Source organism: Coenobita brevimanus, chromosome 112 (genome assembly GCF_032717465.1).
Source record: "Coenobita brevimanus isolate Jiangsu-jjx chromosome 112, ASM3271746v2, whole genome shotgun sequence".
Taxonomy (NCBI): domain Eukaryota; kingdom Metazoa; phylum Arthropoda; class Malacostraca; order Decapoda; family Coenobitidae; genus Coenobita; species Coenobita brevimanus.
In genome coordinates this window covers 6663591-6686518 of record NC_137065.1, presented here as the reverse complement: position 1 = coordinate 6686518, position 22928 = coordinate 6663591, and the positions used below count along the sequence as shown (strand labels likewise).

The 22928-nt window shown below is 43.6% G+C and overlaps 1 protein-coding gene across 1 annotated transcript; it reads left to right on the top strand.

The window, feature by feature from the left end:
- The first annotated feature begins 4077 nt into the window (after positions 1-4077).
- LOC145418068 (plasma kallikrein-like) lies at positions 4078-22507 on the top strand. Its single transcript, XM_080286601.1, has 6 exons — positions 4078-4124; positions 4751-4809; positions 11597-11798; positions 18591-18607; positions 18944-19080; positions 22337-22507. Exons 1-6 carry the CDS (start codon positions 4078-4080, stop codon positions 22505-22507), a joined length of 633 nt encoding a protein of 210 aa, XP_080142727.1.
- The last annotated feature ends 421 nt before the right edge of the window (positions 22508-22928 follow it).

The window sequence follows — 22928 nt, the reverse complement described above, 5'->3', positions numbered from 1 at the left end:
TTGGCCATACAGAACCTGGCTGGGAAGGCGAAGGAAGGCAGTGCTTAGGCATGCGGAACATGTGTTCAGCCCATATAAGATGTTTTTTAGCCAGCATGGTTTCTGTGCTAGTTGACTTTGCCCACTGGAGAAATAGTAATCGAGAGACTTTATCCTCCCATGTGAGGCCTAGGATGCACTGTAAACATCGGATGTGAAAAGACAAGTTGTTTGATGTGGCGCTGGTAAGTAGTCTAAGATTCAGCACCGTATAAGATGGAGAGGCATACATCTGCGAATACTGATACCTTCATCTAAATTTTCAAGTTGGTGTTTTAAAAGAATCTGGATCTGAGACGCCATAAACAGGCTGAGGTGTGGCTGATTCGTGCAAGGACTTTTGTGTCAATGTTATGTTCAACTGTGAGCACACTTCCAAGATTGGCAAAATTCTCTATCTATTTTACATTTTCGCCTTATGTCTGAAATGCAAGAGGCACTCCTGTGTTGTTTCTCTGAGGTATAATTTCTGTGTTATTGATATTTATTCGGAGCCTCATTCCACGGTATATGTTGGAAATGATGGTGAGAGACTGTTGTAGGGCTCCGGGGGTATGTACAAGGACAGCACGGTCATCTGCTTACTGTAGCTCTAGGACACGAGCCGTTTCAGATTTTGATTGTGCTTGAAGACGTCGAGGTTAAATACGTTACCATCTAGACGGAAATGGATTTTTATTCCATCATCAGGATTCATTTATTGGTGGCTTAGAAGGGTGACTTCAGTGAGATACATGTTGAAAATGACAAGAGCCAGGACACATCCTTGGTTTATGCCCACATTCACACTGAAGGGTTCAGATTTGCTCCCACCTATGGTCACACGAGCATTCATGTTGCCATGCAGGCTCTAAAGGATGGTAAAAAAATTTGTCTGGAACACAAAAGTGTTGAAAGAGCATTCCATAAAAGTTCTTTTTTGACAGTATCAAATGCTTTTCCAAGATCAATGAATGCAATAGTCACGTTCCTGCTCATGGCATTTCTCTTGTATCTGTCGGCCAACAAAGCTCATATCAAAGGTCCTTCGTTCCTTCCGAAATCCACATTGTGTTTCAGAAAGTGTTGACTTAGTCAAATGTTTTGTCAGTCTGGACAACTATCTTGGCTATTACTTTATTATCATTCACAAGGAGGGAGATGCCCCGGTTGTTGTCACAATTTGAGCAGTCCCCTTTCTTCTTGTAGATGGCGGCAAAATCAGAAGAAAGCCCTTCAAATATGTTCTTGGTTTTAGGTTGTCAGTATGAAATTATGGAGGTGCTGGTGAAGTAACTGGCCATCCTTTTTTTATCAGTTCAGTTAGTATGCCCAGAGCTTTGGTTATTTTTTGGAAATTGGATGGCCTGAACAGTTTCTGCAAGTGTTAGTGGAACATCGAGATATGCTGCTTGAGGGACTTTTGGGATGTTATCAAGGAGATTGTATTCTACCAGGTGAAGTGTTGCGCCCATCATTCTAGGACTGCTTGCCTATCTTTAAGGAGCTCTCCTTTGGCTGCTCGAACTGGGTGTATGTTTTATTGGGGTGGTGCAGAGATGGTTTTAATGGACTTGTAGAAACCATGTTGATCAATAATATCAGTCTGTCTCTGCAGCGCTTTTGCTTGCTCAGGCCACCATTTGTTCTCCATGCCACGCAAATTTTTTCTGGGTTTCACTCTGAGATTCTTTAATTCAGTTTTTAGGGGTGAAGGAGCTAAGTTCAGACAACCAGTTGCTATGTGCTCTATTCTTCATTGCAAGGTCATGCATGCCCTCTGCACTGTCATCAAACTAGTCTTTATGGCGGCGAGTGGTCAAACCTAGCGTTTCCTTCTGCAGTGCTTTGGAGCAGTGTCATAATGTTCAGGCACTCTGCGTCTAGGTTTATTACATTGTTGTTTGGATGAAATGATGAGCAATGAGAGAGCTTCTTTGTAATAGTGCTGTGGGAGGTGCTACAAATTCCCACATCCTTTAAATTGCTACAGTTTAATTTCTTGGTGGGTGATCTGCAGCACATTTGTGGACATATGACTAGTTGCAGTTTGGTGACTATAAGGTTATGGTCTGTTCTCTACAATCTCGCTGCCATACAATGAAATAGTCAATTAGGTGCCAATGTCTGGATCGTGGATGCGTCCATTTGGTCTTGTGTTTTTCTTAAGTTGAAAAATGGTATTGGTGATGATCAGACTGTTTTCTGAGCATAAGGAAAGAAGTCTAAGGCCATTGTTGTTCATGTTACCAGCACCATGGCAGCCTATAATGCCTGGCCAGAGGTGACTACTTTTTCCTACTCTGGCATCCAAAGAGTCATAACAAGAATCTTTGACAGTGTCCTCAGAATCAAGCGCTGGGGCATAGGCACTGATGAGTATTGCATATTGGCCTTTAGAGGGTGGAATGCACCAGGACATCAGCCTCTCTGATATACCCGCAGGTGTTTCTTGGATATTCTGTCGTAGGTTGCTTTGGACAGCAAAGCCAATGCCATGGTTTCATCTTACACTGTCTGGGTATCCCCTCCAGAATGAGGTATAACCTTCTCCTGCTTCTAAATTGGTTGCCCTTTCCCGAGAGGCGAGTGCCAAACAAAGTAATAATATCAATTTTATATATTTTCGGTTCATGGGCAGCAAGGGCAATGATCGTGTGTCGTGGTCAGTGTCAAGCAAGGTTTGTATAGTCCAGGCAGCAAGAATTAGAGGGATTCTTTTGTTTTTTCGACTGCAGTATGGGATCCCTTGACAGAAGGGGTTATCTACCCAGGTGGTGCGGAGCAGCAAATGTTAGGTTACCTTTTCTAAACCCCTCCCCGTCAGGGGTAGGCAGCTGGGCGTCCGTTTCTGGCTGGGTAGTCACATTGGATGCTGCCGAAGGCATGACTTGTTTCTATGCCATCATACAAGCGACCACTGAGCAAGTGTCGACCATGTGCAGGACTTCAACTAGCAACTTCCAGCCACATCCATGACCTGTCACTGTCACCCTATTCTGTAGCCATAGTTTTTTTTTATTTTGATGAATGGATAAAACTGAGATGAGTATAACAGTGGGTTTGCTCAATGAATGGCTTTGGTGTGAAGGTGAGGGTGTGCAGTCCTTACCACCATATGACTTGGCCCTTCTCAGCCAGTGATGGTGGCATGAAGATTCACAACGATCATCCACTGAGCAGAGTTACAGGAGTCTGCCGCGAGCTTTGTCTGTCGAGCCCCGCCTTCCGTGAGACTCCACTCACGGATTTTTCGTTCGGGGTATACTCCTGTAGCCTTGACCCAACCAGCGGTGGCTGAATCGGTAGAAAGGTGGCCTGCAGTCCTGATGGACCCAGGTTCGAATCCCGGCTGGGGCAGGGAACAGTTTAAGGATTTGAATTTCATAAAAAGCACTTTCCTGATCTACTAGATGACCAGCCGACATGTCGTAAAAATACCCCTGCTATTACCAATACACCAGTCCTGTATGAGACAGCCCTAGCATATATTCAATATGGACGGTGGGTGTTAGCGCCGAAATGGTGACATGTGGAGGTGTAGGAGGACTACTGGGCCTTGGGATAGGCTACTGCCCCCGAGAAATAGGCCCTGAAGCCTTTGCCCAGAGTCAGACACATTAAAGAAAAAAAAAAAAAAAAAAGGCAATCCACAAGGCAATGGACCTGGGAACACTTAGCCTGACTCCTCACTGATGGCCCCGCCAGCATGGGTAACCCTGTTCTCCTGCTGAGTCCGGTGGGGATCTCCCCCCCTCCCATGGTACGGTCCACCAGATTTAAGCCCGTGTCCCATATTCAAGTTCATCTTCGAGAACTGCCCCGATCACCAAGATCTAACCCTCGAGGTACGATCTTCGTGAAATGTCACGATCATACCTCAAACGGTAGGCCTAAACTGCTATTTCACGACACAGCCACGTTAGTGCTAAGACACACAAGACATTGTTACAACATCCCACGACACCCTACGGAAGCGTCACGTTATCCTGGCGACACACTACGATCATCCCTCAGTTAAAAAATAACGGTCACTTTGACTCCAAGTCATGTCAAGACATGGCAACAAGCTACAACAACCTACGACAAGCTACACGCTGTCACAGGTAAGACAAATGACCTTACCGTCACGACATGTCACGTTCTCCTCCTTGTCGGCGCCCACGCCGACAGTTTTTGAACATTCCAAAAATTGTCGTAGCGTGCCAAGAACCGCGAAGAATGACCAAGTTCTCCATGTCAGCGCTACTTCATCGCTAAGTCACGCCACGTTACTCATGACGACATGCGGCGACACACGAAGACATGAAGATCGGGGCGTGTCGTGGGAAAGTTCCTGACAGTGGGACATAGGCTTTACAGTACAAGGAACACAAGACCCCCGCCACGACAAGGTGGTTTCCGTGGGGGGAGGGGGCAATCATCACTACCACACTTCCACAGCCACCGAGACCACAATACCAGTCACCACTACCACACTACCACAATTACTACTAATTCACTATCAGTCACCACATTCACCGGTACCACAATTACTACTACCAGGCCATCACTACCACCGCTACCACAATCACCACTACTGTAGTCAAAGTATGTTTTCCTTCTCGCCAGAATGCTCTCTCTCTCTCATATATATATATATATATATATATATATATATATATATATATATATATATATATATATATATATACAGTATATGCTCACTTATTTAATTATTTATTTATTGCAGATACGAGTCTACCCCCACAGGCACCGTCACCATCGCCACCAACCACCGCTTGTTCCGCAGTGAGGCGCTTCTGTGGTGAGTATTTTCCACCACCGTTTAAATCCCCACGAAGCAGGTGTACTGTATATTTATCGATCATGAAAAGGCAATCAGCATTGAGATCACGAAATCAGTATTCATAAATTTTGGCGAAATGAGAAAAAAAAATGAAAAAAACCATGGAACCAGAACATGTAGGTGTATCATAAGTGTAACCATTACTATATAAGTTTTTGGAAAAAATGCAAAATTAATATATAAAAATGAAATGTCAAATAATATAAGATTGCCAACATTACCCAAGGGAATACAACATAGTCTCCATACAGCTACTGTACACTGACATACTTCGGTGTTAACTGACATGATTACTGAACAAACAAGAACGTAGGATTAATAAAATTAGGTTTGTGTGATTTAACTTGGATTTCATACCTCCCTTTAAAAAGCCGAAATCCCCATCATCATCATATGTCTAGGTTTATTTGCCCAAGGAACAATTGTACCAAGTTCGAAGTCACCTCCCCTAAAGTGATCTGGTTGACTTCAGCGTTAGCGCAAGGGGGTGAAGGGAGGGGTCATGTATTTTTCACTAACATTATCACTGTCTTTATCAATGCCATTATCACAGCTGTTTTCCAGTCATCGAAATCCCTTGACTCTAGCAACATATTTTCTTTGTTCTTTCTTGCCACATCTAGAAGGTTTTCCTCATCTTAGGGGAGACCTGTGTAACGAAGGGGTCGGTGAATGCTATCAATAACTCTCTTAGGCTGAAATTAAATTCTCTGGAGTTAATTAGGACTAAGTAGAGAATACAAAATCAGTGAAGGCCTCCCAGTAGTGGTCTAGAGGTCTAAGGATGTTCGACTTGCAGGTTCGACTCCCCATGAGGCAATTCGGGGTTAGTCGAACTGCTGTGCCACCAGGGAGATCGACCAGTCACCTATCCACGAATGGCTTTGACTACGATAGCCTAGCCTTTGGTCCATACACTTCACAAGGTGTATCATAGGGTTCGTTTCTAGCGTATTGCTGCAGATAAGTATATGATTTCACATTTCAGTTCAAGTTATGTTTATTACACACCTTTCTGAAACCTTTGCTGGATTCCAATGATTGTATCACTGGGTTTCATAAGTAATTGTTCGCTGTCCCTTTATTTATTATTATGAAGTGATTCGGTATTTATGTCCCAGTACTGCAGCTCTGAGCAGTATTCCTTTTATATATCTGGTATTGTGTACTACTGAAGAGAACTTGAAACTATTTCAATGAGCCTGAATAATGCTGGTTAGTTCAGTCATATCTAATATTGGGTTATCCTTAAGGAGACATAGGACCACCTCTTGAAAATTAACAAATTTTTTTACCTGCCTCTCAACTGATTCAGTGACTTTATAAAGGAGTACAGAAATAATTCTCGGATATGAAGAGAAGCCATCAACACACAAGGAAAATATGATTAGATAAGGGATTGGTTATGTTACGCATATATATATATATATATATATATATATATATATATATATATATATATATATATATATATATATATATATATATATATATTATACAAGATATCTGGTCGACTTGACGGAATGCATTATCAGGGAGTAGGATTGTTGCTGGGTTGTAAGGCAAATAAGGCTTTATGTGAGTGGGATCCTATAGATGAGCGATTGTTATACGCACGGTTTAAATCAAATCATGGCAACATCAGTCTGTTTGTGTGTTATGCACCTACTAATGATGCACTCAATGAAAGGAAAGACACATTTTATGAAAAGTTGCAAGAAGGAGTAGGAAGGGTACCTAGACATGATGTTTTGATCTGCGTTGGAGATTTTAATGCAGTAATGGGCTGTTCAAATGAGGGATTTGAGGCATGTATGGGTAAGATGGGAGTTGGTAGTAGGATGAGTGAAAACGGAGTGAGGTTTGGAAGCTTCTGTCTAGCAAATGACTTAGTCATCGGGGCACACTCTTTCAGCATTGCAATATACACAAGACAACTTGGGTGTCGCCGTGTGGAAAATATAAAAATCAGATTGATCACATCGCTATCAGTAGGAGGCATAGAAGTTCTCTGCTAGATGTTCATGTTAAACGGGGAGCGGATATTGGTAGTGACCATCAACTCAGCATTGCAAAAATAAGGTTTAAACTTAAAAATCAGAAGAAGGAAAAATCTGGTGTTGGTAGATACGATATTGTTAAGCTTAGAAGGGAAGGAGAAGAAAAGGAGGAATTCAGATTAGAATGCAGAAATAGGTTTTTGGTGTTGGAAACGTTGGAAGAGGGGGAGAGAAGTGTAGATGAGATGTGGGAGGATGTGAACAAAGTTTTGCATGAGACTGCTGAATGTACGATTGGAAGGAGACATAGATTCAGGAGAAAGAAATGGATATCGGAGGAAACGTGGGATATGATAAAAAAGAGAGGTGAGGCTAAATTGAGGAGTGAGATGCAATGCGTTGATGAACGAGAGATTGAATTAGCAAGAGCTGCGTACTGGAGTTTGAATTCAGAAGTAAGAAGGTTAGCTAGGAGAGATAAAAGAAGATGTGTGGATGAAAAGGTTGCAGAGACTGAAATCTTAATAAACAAAAATGATGGACAGAGTCAAAGAATAGCATATGAATCGGTTAGAGAACTGAGTGGTAATGAAGGTAAACGCAAGGAAATACCAGTTAGAGACAGGGAAGGAAATTTATTGACCAAAGATGGAGATATTAAAAACAGATGGAAAGAGCATTTTGAGACAGTTCTTAATAGACCAATACCACCAGAAGAGGATATACCGTCTGCTCAGGAAGATTTAAATATAGAAACAGGAGAGTTGAGGCTTGCAGAAGTGGAGAAAGCAGTAAAACAGTTAAAGAATAATAAGGCACCAGGGGAGGATGGTTTATTTCCGGAAATGTTTAAAGTGGAGGGGGATAGATTAATAATGATCTTGACCAAGCTATTCAATAAGATATGGGTGACGGGGTTACTACCGTCAGTTTGGAAGAATGGTGTAATTGTTAAAGTTCCGAAGAAGGGAGACCTGAGTGAATGTGGTAATTGGAGGGAATCTCTTTGTCACCGATAGCTTTGAAAGTTTTCAGTAGTGTTGTTAAATAGGTTGGAGCCGGTGGTTGAGGGTATTCTGAGGGATGAACAGGCTGGTTTTAGAAAGGGACGTGGTTGCAATGATCAGATCTTTATAGTTAGGCATTTGATGCAGCAAGTTAATGAAATGAGAGTACCGTTAAGTCTTTGTTTTGTTGATTTTGAAAAGGCTTTTGATAGTGTTTCGAGAGAGACTATGGGGAAGATCATGAGACATTATGGAATACCAGAGGAGTTTGTGAGGGTCATTATGAACATGCATGAGGACACATTTTGTAAAGTGATGGTTGATGGTTGTCTGAGTGATTCGTTTGAAGTCAAGTCCGGAGTAATTCAAGGTGGTGTTCTATCGCCTTTACTATTTATATTGGTCATTGATTACATTATGAAACGCGTTGGAACAGAAACCGGTGCAGGTATACTTTGGGGAGAGAACAGGAAACTTTTGGATTTAGATTATGCAGATGATATAGTTTTGATTTGTGATGGGCCAGAAGAGATCCAGAGAGTGTTGGACTGTTTGGTGAGTGAAGGTCGCAAGGTGGGTTTGGTTATTAATTGTGGAAAAACTGAAATAATCAATATGAATATGGAAAATGCGCAGGAATGTGTAATTGGAGGTATGGTTGTAAAGCAAGTTGATAGGTTTAAATATTTAGGTACTTATTTAGCCAAGGATGGTTCTTTGAACTTTGAATTCGAGGAAAGGTTAAAGAAGGCTAATCAGGCAATGGGAATGCTTAAAAATATTTGGAATAATAACAATTTCTCTGTGCATACAAAAATCAAACTTTATAAGGTAATGGTTAGGAGTATCTTAATTTATGGACACGAGTCTTGGTACAGCACAGTGACTATGGAAAATAAATTCTTGGTGTTTGAAAATAAAGCACTTAGAAGAATATTAGGAGTTAAGTGGTGGGAAAGGATACCAAATAGTAGAATTAGAGAAATAACAGGAGTGCAGCCGATCGATGAATATGTTAGATTCTCACGATGGAAGTGGCTAGGACATGTGTATAGGAGACAGGGAATAGTACGAGGTACACCAGGGTGGGTGGCACTTGGTAGGAGAGGTAGAGGAAGGCCAAAAGAGACGTGGGTGAGGACAATGAGACGGGAAGCTGGAGATGAGTGTTGGGGAGATCTTGAGGAGTTAGCACAAGATAGGATGTGGTGGTGTGAGTTCATCGAGGCCCTATGCATCCCCGAGGGTGCCACAGGAAATGATTGATTGATTGATTATACAAGAAAGTAGGAACCAAAGACCAGGAGCCCGCAAATCGTTCCTTTCAAGAAAAAAAAAAAAAAAAAAAGCAATACAGAACGAGCCAAATTCAAGATCCTTTCATTCGGTTAGGTTAGCACAGGGGTGGGGAACGTCCGACCTCAGGGCCGTATAAGGCCCGCAAGACCATTTGATCAGGCCCGCATGGCAATTCATAAATGCAGTTTCATAAACTCATATATATATATATATATATATATACTATGTGTCCGACTCTGGGCAAAGGTGTCAGGGCCTATATCTCGGGGGCAGTAGCCTATCCCAAGGCCCAGTAGTCCTCCTACACCTCCACATGTCACCACTTCGGCGCTAACACCTACCGTCCATATTGAATACATGCTAGGGCTGTCTCATACAGGACTTGTGTATTGGTATTAGCGGGGGTATTTTTACATGTCGGCGGGTCATCTGGTAGATCAGGAAAGTCTGTTTTTAGGAAATTCAAATCTTTAAACTGTTCCCTGTCCCAGCCGGGATTCGAACCTGGGTCCATCTGGACTGCAGGCTGCCTCTCTACCGATTCAGCCACCGCCTCCCCCTATCATATATATATATATATATATATATATATATATATATATATATATATATATATAATGTACTGGGCAACAGTTGATTTTAAGTAGATAATTTTGTATGGCCCGCGAATGATGTTAATAATATCCTAATGGTCCTTAATAGGAGAATAGTTCCCCACCCCTGGGTTAGCATATAAAAAGTTGGGTTAGGTTAGTATGAATAAGGTTGAGTTAAGTTACGAAAATTTTGGTTCCATATGGATAAACACTGAGAGGTAATTTCGTTCAAAGTGACATTCTAAGATGACGTCCGCCTGTCTTCGTGCACCACACGATGGAGTCCGTCTGTTAACAAGAACCGCTTTTCAAACGTTTTAACTACTTTTAAAAGAAATTAAAAAAAAACACTGAAACTTGAAAACGCAATTTAAAAAATACTTAAAGAATACCATGAAAAGTTAAAGGAAAAAACAGAAGGAAACTGCAAAATAAGGTGGTCTTTGTCTCCTTAACCCCGTGAATCCACGTGCCTTCCTTTGTTAGTTTATTCTTGCTGTTACCACATGCTTTTATTCATCTTAGCATAACATCATAATAGTGAATGGGTTAATGTAGGCTGTATCTAACCCCTCCAGTTCCAGTAGTGTCTCCCTGGCTGCATAAAATCGTCTGGTGATGGTTTGATTACAACGAAAAATACGTCATGGGTGTATTCATCAATGATCTTCTAAGCTGTACATCTAACCCTATCCACTCATACGCTGATGACTCCACCCTTCACCTTTCCATTCGGTTCCCACAACGCCCATCTCAACAGTTACGTCAACAAACAAGGAATGAGGCTATGGCACACCTAATGTCTGACTTGGCTCGTATCTCTGACTGGGGTAAAAATAATATGGTTGTTTTTAATGCATCTGAAACTCAGTTCTTACACCTATCAACCCGACAAAATCTTCCACAGTTGTACCCACTAATGTTTAATAATATTCAGCTTAATCCTGCATCATCCTTGAACATGCTTGGGGTTTCATTAACTCGGGACTTATCTTGGAAAGATCATATTACATCTCTTGTAAAATCTGCTTCCAAGAGATTGGGTGTGCTAAGCCGACTCCGCTCTTTCTTTACCCCTGCACAATTGTTGACTCTATACAGGGGTTTTATCCGCCCCTGTGTGGAGTACAACTCTCATGTGTGGGGAGGCTCCCCACATACAGCTCTTCTCAATAGCGTGGAGTCAAAGGCTTTTCGTCTCATTAACTCTCCTCCTCTTACTGACTCCTTTCAACCTCTGTCTCTTCGCCGCACTGTTGCATCTTTATCTCTTTTCTATCGCTACTTTAATGGTCACTGCTCCTCTAAACTGTCTGCTTGCATCCCTCCACCTCTACGACGGGCGCGTAGCACCCGTCTGGCAGCAAACTCTCATCCCTTTTCTGTTCAGCTCTCTAATGCAAGAGTTAACCGTTACTCCCAGTCTTTCATTTATGCAACAGGTCAGCTCTGGAACTGTCTCCCTCTGTCTGTATTTCCTGCTGCCTATGATCTCCAGTCTTTCAAACGCAGTGTCTCCAGGCATCTCAAAATGATCGGACCTTGAATTTGGCTCTCTATTGTATTTTGTTTTTCTCTTGGAGGGAACTGTTACTGCGGGCTCATGGCCTTTGGTTCCCTCTTCCTCGCATAAAAAAAAAAAAAACATGTCACACTGCCACGCCACACACCACCACACCATACATGCCACACTTCGTACTGCTACATCACACATTATCTCATTCACACAGATCAACCTCACACTACCGCATCTCGTACTGCCACATCACACACTACTCACATTGCCATACTTCACACTATCCCACCTCACACTGCCTTATCCCCCAGACGACTGTGGTATCGCTCCCATCACGGTACGAGGGGCTGACACAAGGATCGTGAACGGTGACAATGCCTCGCCTGGCGAATATCCCTACCAAGTGTTTGTTCGGATCCAATTCCTCACATCAGCATCATCCTGTGGGGGCTCCATCATCAAGAGGAGGTGGATCCTCTCAGCCGCACACTGCTTCTTCCTCTCAAATACGCCGTAAGGATTGCTTGCCACTACTTGGGTACTAATATTATTTTTCCTTTTTTTTTTTTATAGCCACTCACTTGCACTAACATTTACATGTCACCACTTTGGCATCATTACAAAGTGCCTTTTTTTGGAGGATTCTCATTACTTCTCTCTCTCTCTCTCTCTCTCTCTCTCTCTCTCTCTCTCTCTCTCTCTCTCTCTCTCTCTCTCTCTCTCTCTCTCTCCCAAATACCCTGAAAGGATTGCTTGCCACCAATATCACGTCTTTGCTTTGACGGTCACTAATTTGTACCATCTTTTACATGTCACCACTTGGGCTCTAATGTAAACTGTCTTTGCTTCCACAGCCTCTCGCTGCTTCTTCCTCCCTAATATAGCCCGTAAGGTTGCTTTCCACCACTTGGGCACTAACAGTATTTGTCTTTACTTTGAGAGCCACTCGCTTGAAATAACTCCTACATGTCACACTTGGCCACTAATTTACAAACCCTTTTCTATGACGGATACCAACAATTTTTTTACCAATTTAACTCGTAAAAACAGCTTGCCACCACTTGAGAACTAATGCTACTTGTCTTTGCTTTGACGGCCACTCACTTGCATTATCTTTTACATGACACCACTGACGAGCGCTAACGTGGACTATCATTTACATGTCACTCCTTGGGCACTAATACAGACGGTCTTTGCATTGACGAATTCTCACTTCATACACCAGGACATCAAGTAAAGCCTGCGTGACACCACCTGGGCACCAATGCTATCTGTCGGCCAGTCTCTTGCACCATCTTTTACACGTCACCTTTTGGCCGCTTATATAAACTGCTTTTGCTTTGACAGTTACCCACTCACACTAAATTTCATGTGGCACTACTTGTTAGTTATTATAAAGAAAGAGCAGAGATAGACTGATAGATAAAGATAGATATAGATAGATAACGATACAAACAGCTGGACTAACAAATAAAATTACACAGATAAATAAATGGATGTAGACAAATAGATAACGAAGTAGATGGACTTATTCTCGTCATTTTAACCAACGAGGCTTTTTTTTTTTTTTCCAGGATTCGGCAGGTGTCCGCCACGGTAGGGATCGGTTCTCATCTCCGATCGGGTCTTACGTCTGTGCCTGTAGCAAGAATCATCGTTCATCCCAGCTACAATCCCTTGGCCAATGACTTCGTAAGACTCTCTCTCTCTCTCTCTCTCTCTCTCTCTCTCTCTCTCTCTCTCTCTCTCTCTCTCTCAATCTTTTCAGTTCGATGACCTATACATTTTATTCTTGTACTTTAACTTGGCTTAGCAGATAATTTTTCGAGCTGAAGGGGTTTGATATCGCCTTAATCAACCCTTCTAAGTCTGGAGATCTTTCCTGAGTTTCGCAAAATCGTCTGATGGTAGACTGATTAAAGTAGAGAGAGAGAGAGAAAGGAAAAGTCACCGTATTGAAGGGATAAACCATTCCAATGCGAGTACATTATTTCTTTTGTGTTCTTGTTTTACCTCCCGATGTTATTCAGAAAGAGAGAGAGAGAGAGAGAGAGAGAGAGAGAGAGAGAGAGTGTGTGTGTGTGTGTGTGTGTGTGTGTGTGTGTGTGTGTGTGTGTGTGTGTGTGTGTGTGTGTGTGTGTGTGTGTGTGTGTGTCACCGTATTGAAGGGATAAACCACTTCAATACGAGTGCATCATTTCTCTTATGTTCTTGTTATTACCTCCCGATGTTATTCAGAGAGAGAGAGAGAGAGAGAGAGAAATAGGACCCGTATTCTTGTCGCGTGAGAAGCTCCCTGACAACGTTTCCTAAGTTATTTATTTTGATTATTTTTCCTTACTCTTCTACCCTGTTACATAAATCTATCTAATATCGCCACTCTGTACATAAAGAAGGTACAGAAGGATATTAACCAGTTTTAGAGAAAGCGTATGACAGAATTGATATGGAGGCTTTGTGGACTGTTTAAAGATTGTATGGACTTGATGGTAGGTTACCAAAAGGGGTGAAGAGTTTTTACGTTAATAGTAGAGCATGTGTAAGAGTGGGAAATGCTGTGAATGGTTTCCTGTGAGAGTGGGGCTGCGACAGGGATGTGTGATGTCGCCTTGGTTGTTTAATATTTATATGGATGGTGTTGTAAGGGAGGCGGTGGCTGAATCGGTAGAGAGGCGGCTTGCAGTCCTAATGGACCCAGGATCGAATCCCGGTTGGGGCAGGGAACAGTTTAAGGATTTGAATTTCATAAAAGCAGACTTTCCTGATCTACCAGATGACCCGCCGACATGTCATAAAAGTACCCCTGCTAATACCAGTACACCTGTCCTGTATGAGACAGCCCTAGCATGTATTCGGTATGGACGGTGGGTGTTAGCGCCGAAGTGGTGACATGTGGAGGTGTAGGACTACTGGGCCTTGGGATAGGCCACTGCCCCCAAGAAATAGGCCCTGAGCCTTTGCCCAGAGTCGGACACGTAAAAAAAAAAAAAAAGAGAGTTTTATGTGGAGGTCTGAGTCTGGTGAATGTTGACGGTGGAGAGTGGAATCTGAGGCAGCTGCTGTTTGTAGATGATACTGCACTGGTGGCCGATTCAGAGGAGAGATTGAGACAGTTGGTATAGGAGTTTGGAAGGGTGTGTGAAAGGAGGAAATTGAAAGTAAATGAGAATAAGAGTAAAGTGATGAAGTGTACGAGGTTGATAGATGGTAGGGGGATGAATATAGTTTTGAATGGTGAGTTGCTTGAGGAGGTAGAGTGTTTTAAATATTTAGAGTCACATGTTGCTGTGGATGGAAGAATAGGTGAAGAAGTGAAGTTTAGAATGAATGAAGTAGGAAAGGTGCTGGGAGGAATGAAAAAGGTGTTTAGATGTCGTTCGCTTAGAATGGAAATAAAGAGAAGGCTGTATGAGGGTGTTGTGGTACCGACTGCGTTATATGGGGTTGAAACATGGAATATGGGTGTAGCAGAGAGGAAAAGTTTGAATGTAATGGAGATGAGGTGTCTGAGGAATGTGTGTGGAGTGACACGTATGGATCGAGTGCGAAATGATGAACTGCGAAGGAGAACTGGAGTTGTTCGGGAGATGGCTGATAGAGTTGAGCAGAGGGTGTTGCGATGGTTTGGGCATATGGAGAGAATGGATAATGAGCGATTGGTGAAAAAGATAACTAGATCTGATGTGAGAGGTGTAAGGCTGAGAGGGAGACCACGAATAGGATGGATGGACCGTGTGAAGAGAGCGCTGGATGTGAGAGGGATGTCTGTTGAGCAAGGGAGAGTGGCTGTGAGTGACAGAAATAAATGGAGAGAAATTGTGAATGAATAAATGATGACGCAGCCCTGAGGGGATATTCTCCCGCATTTGGTCTGATCAGCTAGTCAGGTCAGGTGCGGGTAAGGGGATGGATCTATTATGATGTGGCAGGGGTAAACCAGCTCTGCTGTCGGGCCCTACTGCGGATGTCACTGATTGCACTGCTCATTTGACCCTTGTGCAGTGTGGTGCGGTGAGGATCTGTCCCTTCTCCCCTTTGGGGCTAAGATGCGAATGAATGTGTTTGAATGGATGAGTACATGAGGAGTGTGTCGTCCTGTCTCGGCTACCTCCCTTTCCTTGGGGGAAGCAGCCTTGGTGTATAGATAGATAGATAGATATCCAAAAATAAATCGCTAAGGAAGAGGTGTTAGGGAGCCTCCTCAATCAGCGAGAATAAGGCCAAAGGCTCGTATTATCGTCGGTTAAGGAAGCTCCCTAAAACCTATTCCTTAGCGATTTATTTTTGGATATGACTAGTTAATAGCCCTCTGTTCGTTATTTATGCAGAGTATAGCGATATTCGTTGGATTAATGTAACACAGAAGAGGACAGTAAAGGGTAATAAACAAATTAAATCGCTAAGGAAGATGTGCTAGGGGAGAATACGAGCTTAGGTCTTTCCCACGCTGAATAAAATCGTCTTCAATTTACAAAAGGAAAATACAGGCATACATAAAACTACCCACACATCATCCCAGATTATACGTCATCGTCATGCACAGGTGAACTTTGGATCTTTGTTCTGTTTATGATTTTTGTTACAGTTTCTCTTGTATTGCTAATTTGTATCTTAATTTCCTCTTTATTTCTGAGTCTTATAGGTGTGGCATCCTGGGTCCTCTCTCTCTCTCTCTCTCTCTCTCTCTCTCTCTCTCTCTCTCTCTCTCTCTCTCTCTCTCTCTCTCTCTCTCTCTCTCTCTCTCTCTCTCTCTCTCTCTCTCTCTCTCTCTCTCTCTCTCTCTCTCTCTCTCTCTCTCTCTCTCTCTCTCTCTCTCTCTCTCTCTCTCTCTCTCTCTCTCTCTCTCTCTCTCTCATCCGTTTCACCCCCTCCCTCTCCCCCCAGCATGACGACATCGCCCTAATCGAATTAGTGAACGACCTACCCTACGAGAACGACCCCCTCATTCAGCCCATCTGTCTAGGCCTAAACTCGGACTACGCTCCAGGCACAAAGGCGGTTGTCACTGGCTGGGGTCGACTTGACGATGGTAGGAAGCATATTATTATTGTTTTATTATTATTAATAGTTAACAGCATTATCATCATTATCATGACTTATGTTTGAACTCACACACACACACACACACACACACACACACACACACACACACTAGCTGAACTACAACCCTACCCTTTGACCTTGACCTTTGACTGATTGTTCTTAAAACTGAATAATTTCATTTTTGCATTACGCGCTACCCTTCCCCGACGTTTTGTCTAAACTAGATGAAAAGAGTTATAATTGATTTCACTAGGTCAGCTTTTGACATAGCTCTTTACCATTAACTTTGACCTATTGTTTTTAAATAAAATAGCTTTACTCAATGGGTGGAGCTCAGCCCGTGCACCAAGTTTGGTTAAAAGTGGATAAATACTGTGTGTGTGTGTGTGTGTGTGTGTGTGTGTATCTTTGAGGGAGAGAGAGGGAGAGAGAGTCAGTTGGATGCGTGGGTTTAGTTGAAAAGATTGAGTTGGTGGATGTGGTAGTTCGGTGCCTCGCTAGGGTGGGTGGACAGTGGTAAAGGTGAGGGGGGGGGGAGCGTTTGTCGTTTTTTTTTTTTTTTTTGAGTGGCTTTGGGTGGGCTGTAATGGGAGACGGGTTAGTGAGTGGATGTGTTTGGTGGGCTGAGTGGGTGAGTGGCTGGATATGTGGGTAGTTGAGGAGGGGTCGGTAAGTTAGGTTTGGATAGGATGAGTTTGATGGATGAGTCGGGTTGGAATGGGTGAATGGGATGGCGGAGTGAATGGGGTTGGGTAAGAATGGTGGTTGGGCATGTGCATGGGCGGGTGGGTCGGTGTGACTCGGGAGGAGTGGGTGGACAGTATGGGTGGATGGGCAGGGTGGGTGAGGGTTCAGGGAAAGGGTGGAGGGTTGTGTGGGTTGATGCGATGGATGGCATTGTTGGGTGAACAGGGTGGGTGGAATTCGTGGGTGGGAAGGGTGGGTTGTAGGGGTCGGTGAGCAAGATAGGGTGTCGAGATGTGTGGGCAGAGTGGGTCGCCAGGGTGAATGGGCACGATGGGTCGCCAGGGTGGCTGAGACGACTGCGTGGTCGGGATGCTCTGAGTGGGTAGTTGAGTTGGGTGGCTGGATGGGTTCAAGGTGAAGTGACTGAGTGAATGTGTTGAGTGGCGCTGTTGGATGAGCTTCGTGGGTGGCATTCGTGGGTTAGCAGGGTAATGGCAGGGATAGGTGGGCTGGGTGGGTAGCTTAGGTGGCTGGGCAGAGTGAGTGGCCGGGGTGAGGTCGGTGGCTTCTGTTGGATGGGTTGAGTGGGTATGTGGATGAGTAGGTGGGTGAAAATGTGGCTGTCCAGGGACTTACATGGCCATATAACTTGTCACTGTTACTTGGATTTTAGTCTATAGCTTAGAACACGTTGGATAAATAGTTGGAAACCAAACTCTGTACATTAGGGTTATTGCAGTCTGCAAAAAAATCGATATAATTACTTCTCGTGGAGCTGAAGATGGATCTGTGCACTTGATAATACACATAATAGTAAGATAATTGAAAGTAAGATTAGTCTACATGTGACAAGACGGGAGAGCGAACGAAGCTTCATATCTCCGATCCATCCGCCTAACGAATCAGTGTTTTGGTGGGGGTAAGGAGGGGCAGTTGTGAGGGTAGACGGGTGCGATTAACCTGATCTCTAGTTAACCTGACCATAAGTGGCAGATTACCCTGTACCGCGAATTTCTTGTTGGGAATTGTAGTACATTACCTCAGCTGTGTCTAGATGGAATAAAACTCTGAAGCGTCCACCTGCTTTTAATCAACTGCCTGGCTTGTCTATGTGTTGTTCTCGACGTATCAACAAAACCGCTTGCAGTGTAAGAAATTATTCTTCCTGCTATCAAACGATTATATTCAGGTTAGGAAGGAGCTCTTTTACTGAAAGGGATAGTGAAGGCTATATCTAAACCCTACAGTTCAAAGTCTCTCCTATCCTGAACAAATAATCCAAAAATAACGTTATAAATACGACGTCCTATAACTGAACGGGATATTAAGACAATAGTCCTTTTATCTAACTTAGTCTGATTCTTGTCCTTTTGCAGTTTATTTCTCGTGGTTCAATGACAGAAGGGACAACATTCCAGCTTTTCATTCTATTCATAGTACAGTACTTTTTAGCAGCTAACATTGTATTCTGGTGTCAGTTTCTAAAACTCAGCATTCTAAATGGAAAGATGATAATTCTGGGCCAAGGTAGATTCAGAGATATAGTATGATTACACTACTCGACAATTATTTCAGTTCAGAGACAAAACTAGGTATTCCAAGGCAATAACGTGGCGTGGATTTCATATATGATGTTTATTTTTCTCTAGCACGTACAGCTTTTCTGAACTCACTACCCTCATATGCATCCCTATAATACAGCGGTCCTTCTTTACTGGACTGTGTAATGATATTAAGGGGATGAAATGGAGTGACTAAACCAAACTCTCATGATTATCAAATTGGTATGATAAAAGAGGAAATGTTATAAAAAGTATATTAATTGGCCTAGTGCTGGAGGAAGTATGATAAGGAGAATATTAAATGAAATAGTATTGCATAAAGTACTCTTAAAGCGATAACGAAACCATACTTTGGTGGCGTTGCAGGCTTGAGCGCACCCAACAATCTACAAGAGGTGGTGCTGGACGTTATTAGCCGTCAGCAGTGTGCCACCCTCAACATACAGCTGCCCAACAACAACAACGTTATCTGTACCTTTACGTCCTCCAAGGACGTGTGTAAGGTGGGGCATTAACACTCTCAGGCTCATATGACTCATTCCTCTGTTGAATATTATCATCTATGGCCAGCTGGAAGAAAATCCTAGAGTTGTCCCTGTCATGAGAAAATTCTGTTGCTCACTACCATGATTCCCTTCCCTTTTTTCTTTTTTTTTCTTTCTTTCATACTTGTCTTTTTTTCCTTTTCGTTTTCCTTACTCTATGCTGTGTACTTGATTTTATTCAGTTTAGGAAAGTTCTGCTACACTGAAAGGGCTAAAGGGGGCTGTATTTAATTTCCCCAGCTCAAGAAGTCCATCTTAATTTGAAGACAACCGTCTGGAAATGAGAGAGAGAGAGAGAGAGAGAGAGAGAGAGAGAGAGAGAGAGAGAGAGAGAGAAAGAAAGAAAGAAAGAAAGAAAGAGAGAGAGAGAGAGAGAGAGAGAGAGAGAGTCACTGGACTGAAGATAACACATGTGTCCAGACATCTCTAACTGAGCGAATGCTGATTTCTTAATAGATTAATTTACTTCAGAAGGTATAATACTTACAGTCCTTTAGTCTGAAAAATTCTCGGCATTAAAAAAAAAAAAAAAAAAAAAAAGGCTTGGTGTAGGCCAGTTGGAAAATTATGTTAGGCGGGAACTAGGCCAGGTTGGGAAGTAAGCCAGCTGCGAAACAACACTAGATGGAGAGCAATCCACGTGGGGAACAAAGCCAGGTGCAGAACGAGCCCAGGTGGAAAACTAAACCAGGTGGAGAACAAAGCCGGACGTGGAACTAAACCAGGTGGAGAACTAAGCCAGGTCGGAATCTAAGCCAGGTGAGGATCTAAGCCAGGTGAGGAACTAAGCCAGACGTGGAACTAAACCAGGTGGGGAACTAAGCCAGACATGGAACTAAACCAGGTGGGGAACTAAGCCAGACGTGGAACTAAACCAGGTGGGGAACTAAGCCAGGCGGGGAACTAAACCAGGTGAGTCACAAAGCCAGGTAGGGAACCAAGCCAGGTGGGGAACTAAGTCAGATAGGGAACTAAGCCAGAGGGGGAAACTAAAACCAAGTGAGTAACAAAGCCACGTGGAGAACAAAGCCAGGTGGAGAACAAAAGCAGGTGGGGAACAAAGCCAGGTGCAGAACAAAGTCGGGTGCAGAACAAAGCCGGGTGCAGAACAAAGCCAGGTGGAGAATAGCCAGACGGAGAACAAAGCCAGGTGGAGAACAAAGCCAGCTGGAGAACCAAGTCATGTGCAGAACAAAGCCATGTGGAGAACAAAGCCAGGTGGGGAACAAAGCCAGGTGGGGAACAAAGCCAGGTGGGGAACAAAGCCAGGTGGGGAACAAAGTCATGTGGAGAACAAAGCCATGAGGAGAACAAAGCCATGTGGAGAACAAAGCCAGGTGGGGAACCAAGCCAGGTGGGGAACTAAGCCAGGTGGGGAACTAAGCCAGGTGGGGAACCAAGCCAGGTGGGGAACTAAGCCAGGTGGGGAACTGAGCCAGGTGGGGAACTAAACCAGGTGAGTCACAAAGCCAGGTAGGGAACCAAGCCAGGTGGGGAACTAAGCCAGATAGGGAACTAAGCCAGGTGGGGAAACTAAAACCAAGTGAGTAACAAAGCCACGTGAAGAACAAAGCCAGGTGGAGAACAAAAGCAGGTGGGGAACAAAGTCAGGTGCAGAACAAAGTCAGGTGCAGAACAAAGCCAGGTGCAAAACAAAGCCAGGTGGAGAATATCCAGACGGAGAACAAAGCCAGGTGGAGAACAAAGCCAGGTGGAGAACAAAGCCAGTTGGAGAACCAAGTCATGTGCAGAACAAAGCCATGTGGAGAACAAAGCCAGGTGGGGAACAAAGCCAGGTGGGGAACAAAGCCAGGTGGGGAACAAAGTCATGTGGAGAACAATGCCATGAGGAGAACAAAGCCATGTGGAGAACAAAGCCAGGTGGGGAACCAAGCCAGGAGGGGAACTAAGCCAGGTGGGGAACTAAGCCAGGTGGGGAACCAAGCCAGGTGGGGAACTAAGCCAGGTGGGGAACTAAGCCACATGGAGAACTAAGCCACATAGAGAACTAAGCCACATGGAGAACTGAACCAGGTGGGGATCTAACCTGGTAGTAAATTAGCCAGGTAAGGAACTAAGCCAGGTGGGGAACTAAGCCAGATGAGGACCTAGGTCAGAAAGGGAACTGTCAGGTGAAGAAAACCAGGCACGGAACTAAACCAGGTGGGAGTTAAGCCAGGAGCAAAACTGAACTAAATATGAAACTGAGCAGGTGGAGAACTAAGCCAGGTGGAGAACTAAGCCAGGTGAGGAACTAAGCCAGGTGGGGAACTAACCCAGGTGAGGAACTAAGCCAGGTGGGGAACTAAGCCAGGTGGGGAACTAAGCCAGGTGAGGAACTAAGCCAGGTGGGGAACTAAGCCAGGTGAGGAACTAAGCCAGGTGAGGAACTAAGCCAGGTGAGGAACTAAGCCAGGTAAGGAACTAAGCCAGGTGGGGAACTAACCCAGGTGAGGAACTAAGCCAGGTGGGGAACTAAGCCAGGTGGGGAACTAAGCCAGGTGGGGAACTAAGCCAGGTGAGGAACTAAGCCAGGTGGGAACTAAGCCAGACTGCAGGGGGGAGGGGTGTTCAACAACGTTCTAAAGGATAGCCAATGCATCGCCCACAAATGCGTATCGTTCGCCATCACTAATAACCTAGATCAGTATTCTTTCCTAAAATAAATTAGTTGTAATTAAAATATGGGGTGCTTATTAGGAAGGGCGTCCAACTTCAGACTAAATTTCAGCTTAATATTTCCGTCTGTTCCTCATCATGCCAGACCAGTGTGTTTTTATACCATACCATACATTAAAGGATATGGCAATATATGTTCTGCTGACTAAGGTCGTGTGATAATCAGAGACATATCATCACAGGTTCTCCCAAATTTAAACAGTTCAAGCTTCATATCCTGGGAAACTGCTCATCAAGTTTGGATACGATTTGCCCACTTAATTTTGAGATATTTTGGTAACAGACACACACACACACACACACACACACACACACACACACACGGAGACACACGCATTAATACAGAGACACACAGACGCAGGCAATTACATTAACGCGTCGCTAGCTGGGTAATAACTATTAGTCCAGCCAATGTCATTACTTAACATGAAAAAAAAAGCGTCTAAGGAAAAGGCCTTGCATCACGGAGTTTATGTACAAGTCTTTTTTCTTTATTTATTCATATATTTTAATCGGGTGTGCTCTACCTCAACAGGGTGACAGCGGCGGGCCCATGGTGGTACAGCTGTGCGACGGGCGGTGGGCACAGATCGGCATAGTGAGCTTCGGGAGAGGGTGCGCTGAGCCTAACACTCCCAGCGTTTACACCAGCGTGCCCGCCTACACGGACTGGATCATCGCTAACACCGGATCCAACACCTGCTGATCCCTTATACATAAATCTTGACACCTTATATGTGGTTCTAAACACATACCAAAACATCTGATGGGTGGATGATAACACCTCCTCATCAAAACACGTACTGATCAAAACTCCTTCAAAACATATGTGGATCATAATACATTAGGGGATCAAAACACCCACTGATTAAAACACCTGCTGATCCAAACACCTACTGATCAGACTATATATGGATCAAAACACCTACTGATCAGACTAATTTATATATGGATCTAAACACCTCCTGATCCTTTTTATACTGATCAAGACGCAGTATCTTCTAGTTATTCAAATCACTTAGCTACTGCATAGATCAAAACACCTACTAATAAAAAAAATCAATACGTCTTTTAAAACACGGACCAAAACACCCTATACCTCTATCAAAATACCTGCTGACCCCTAA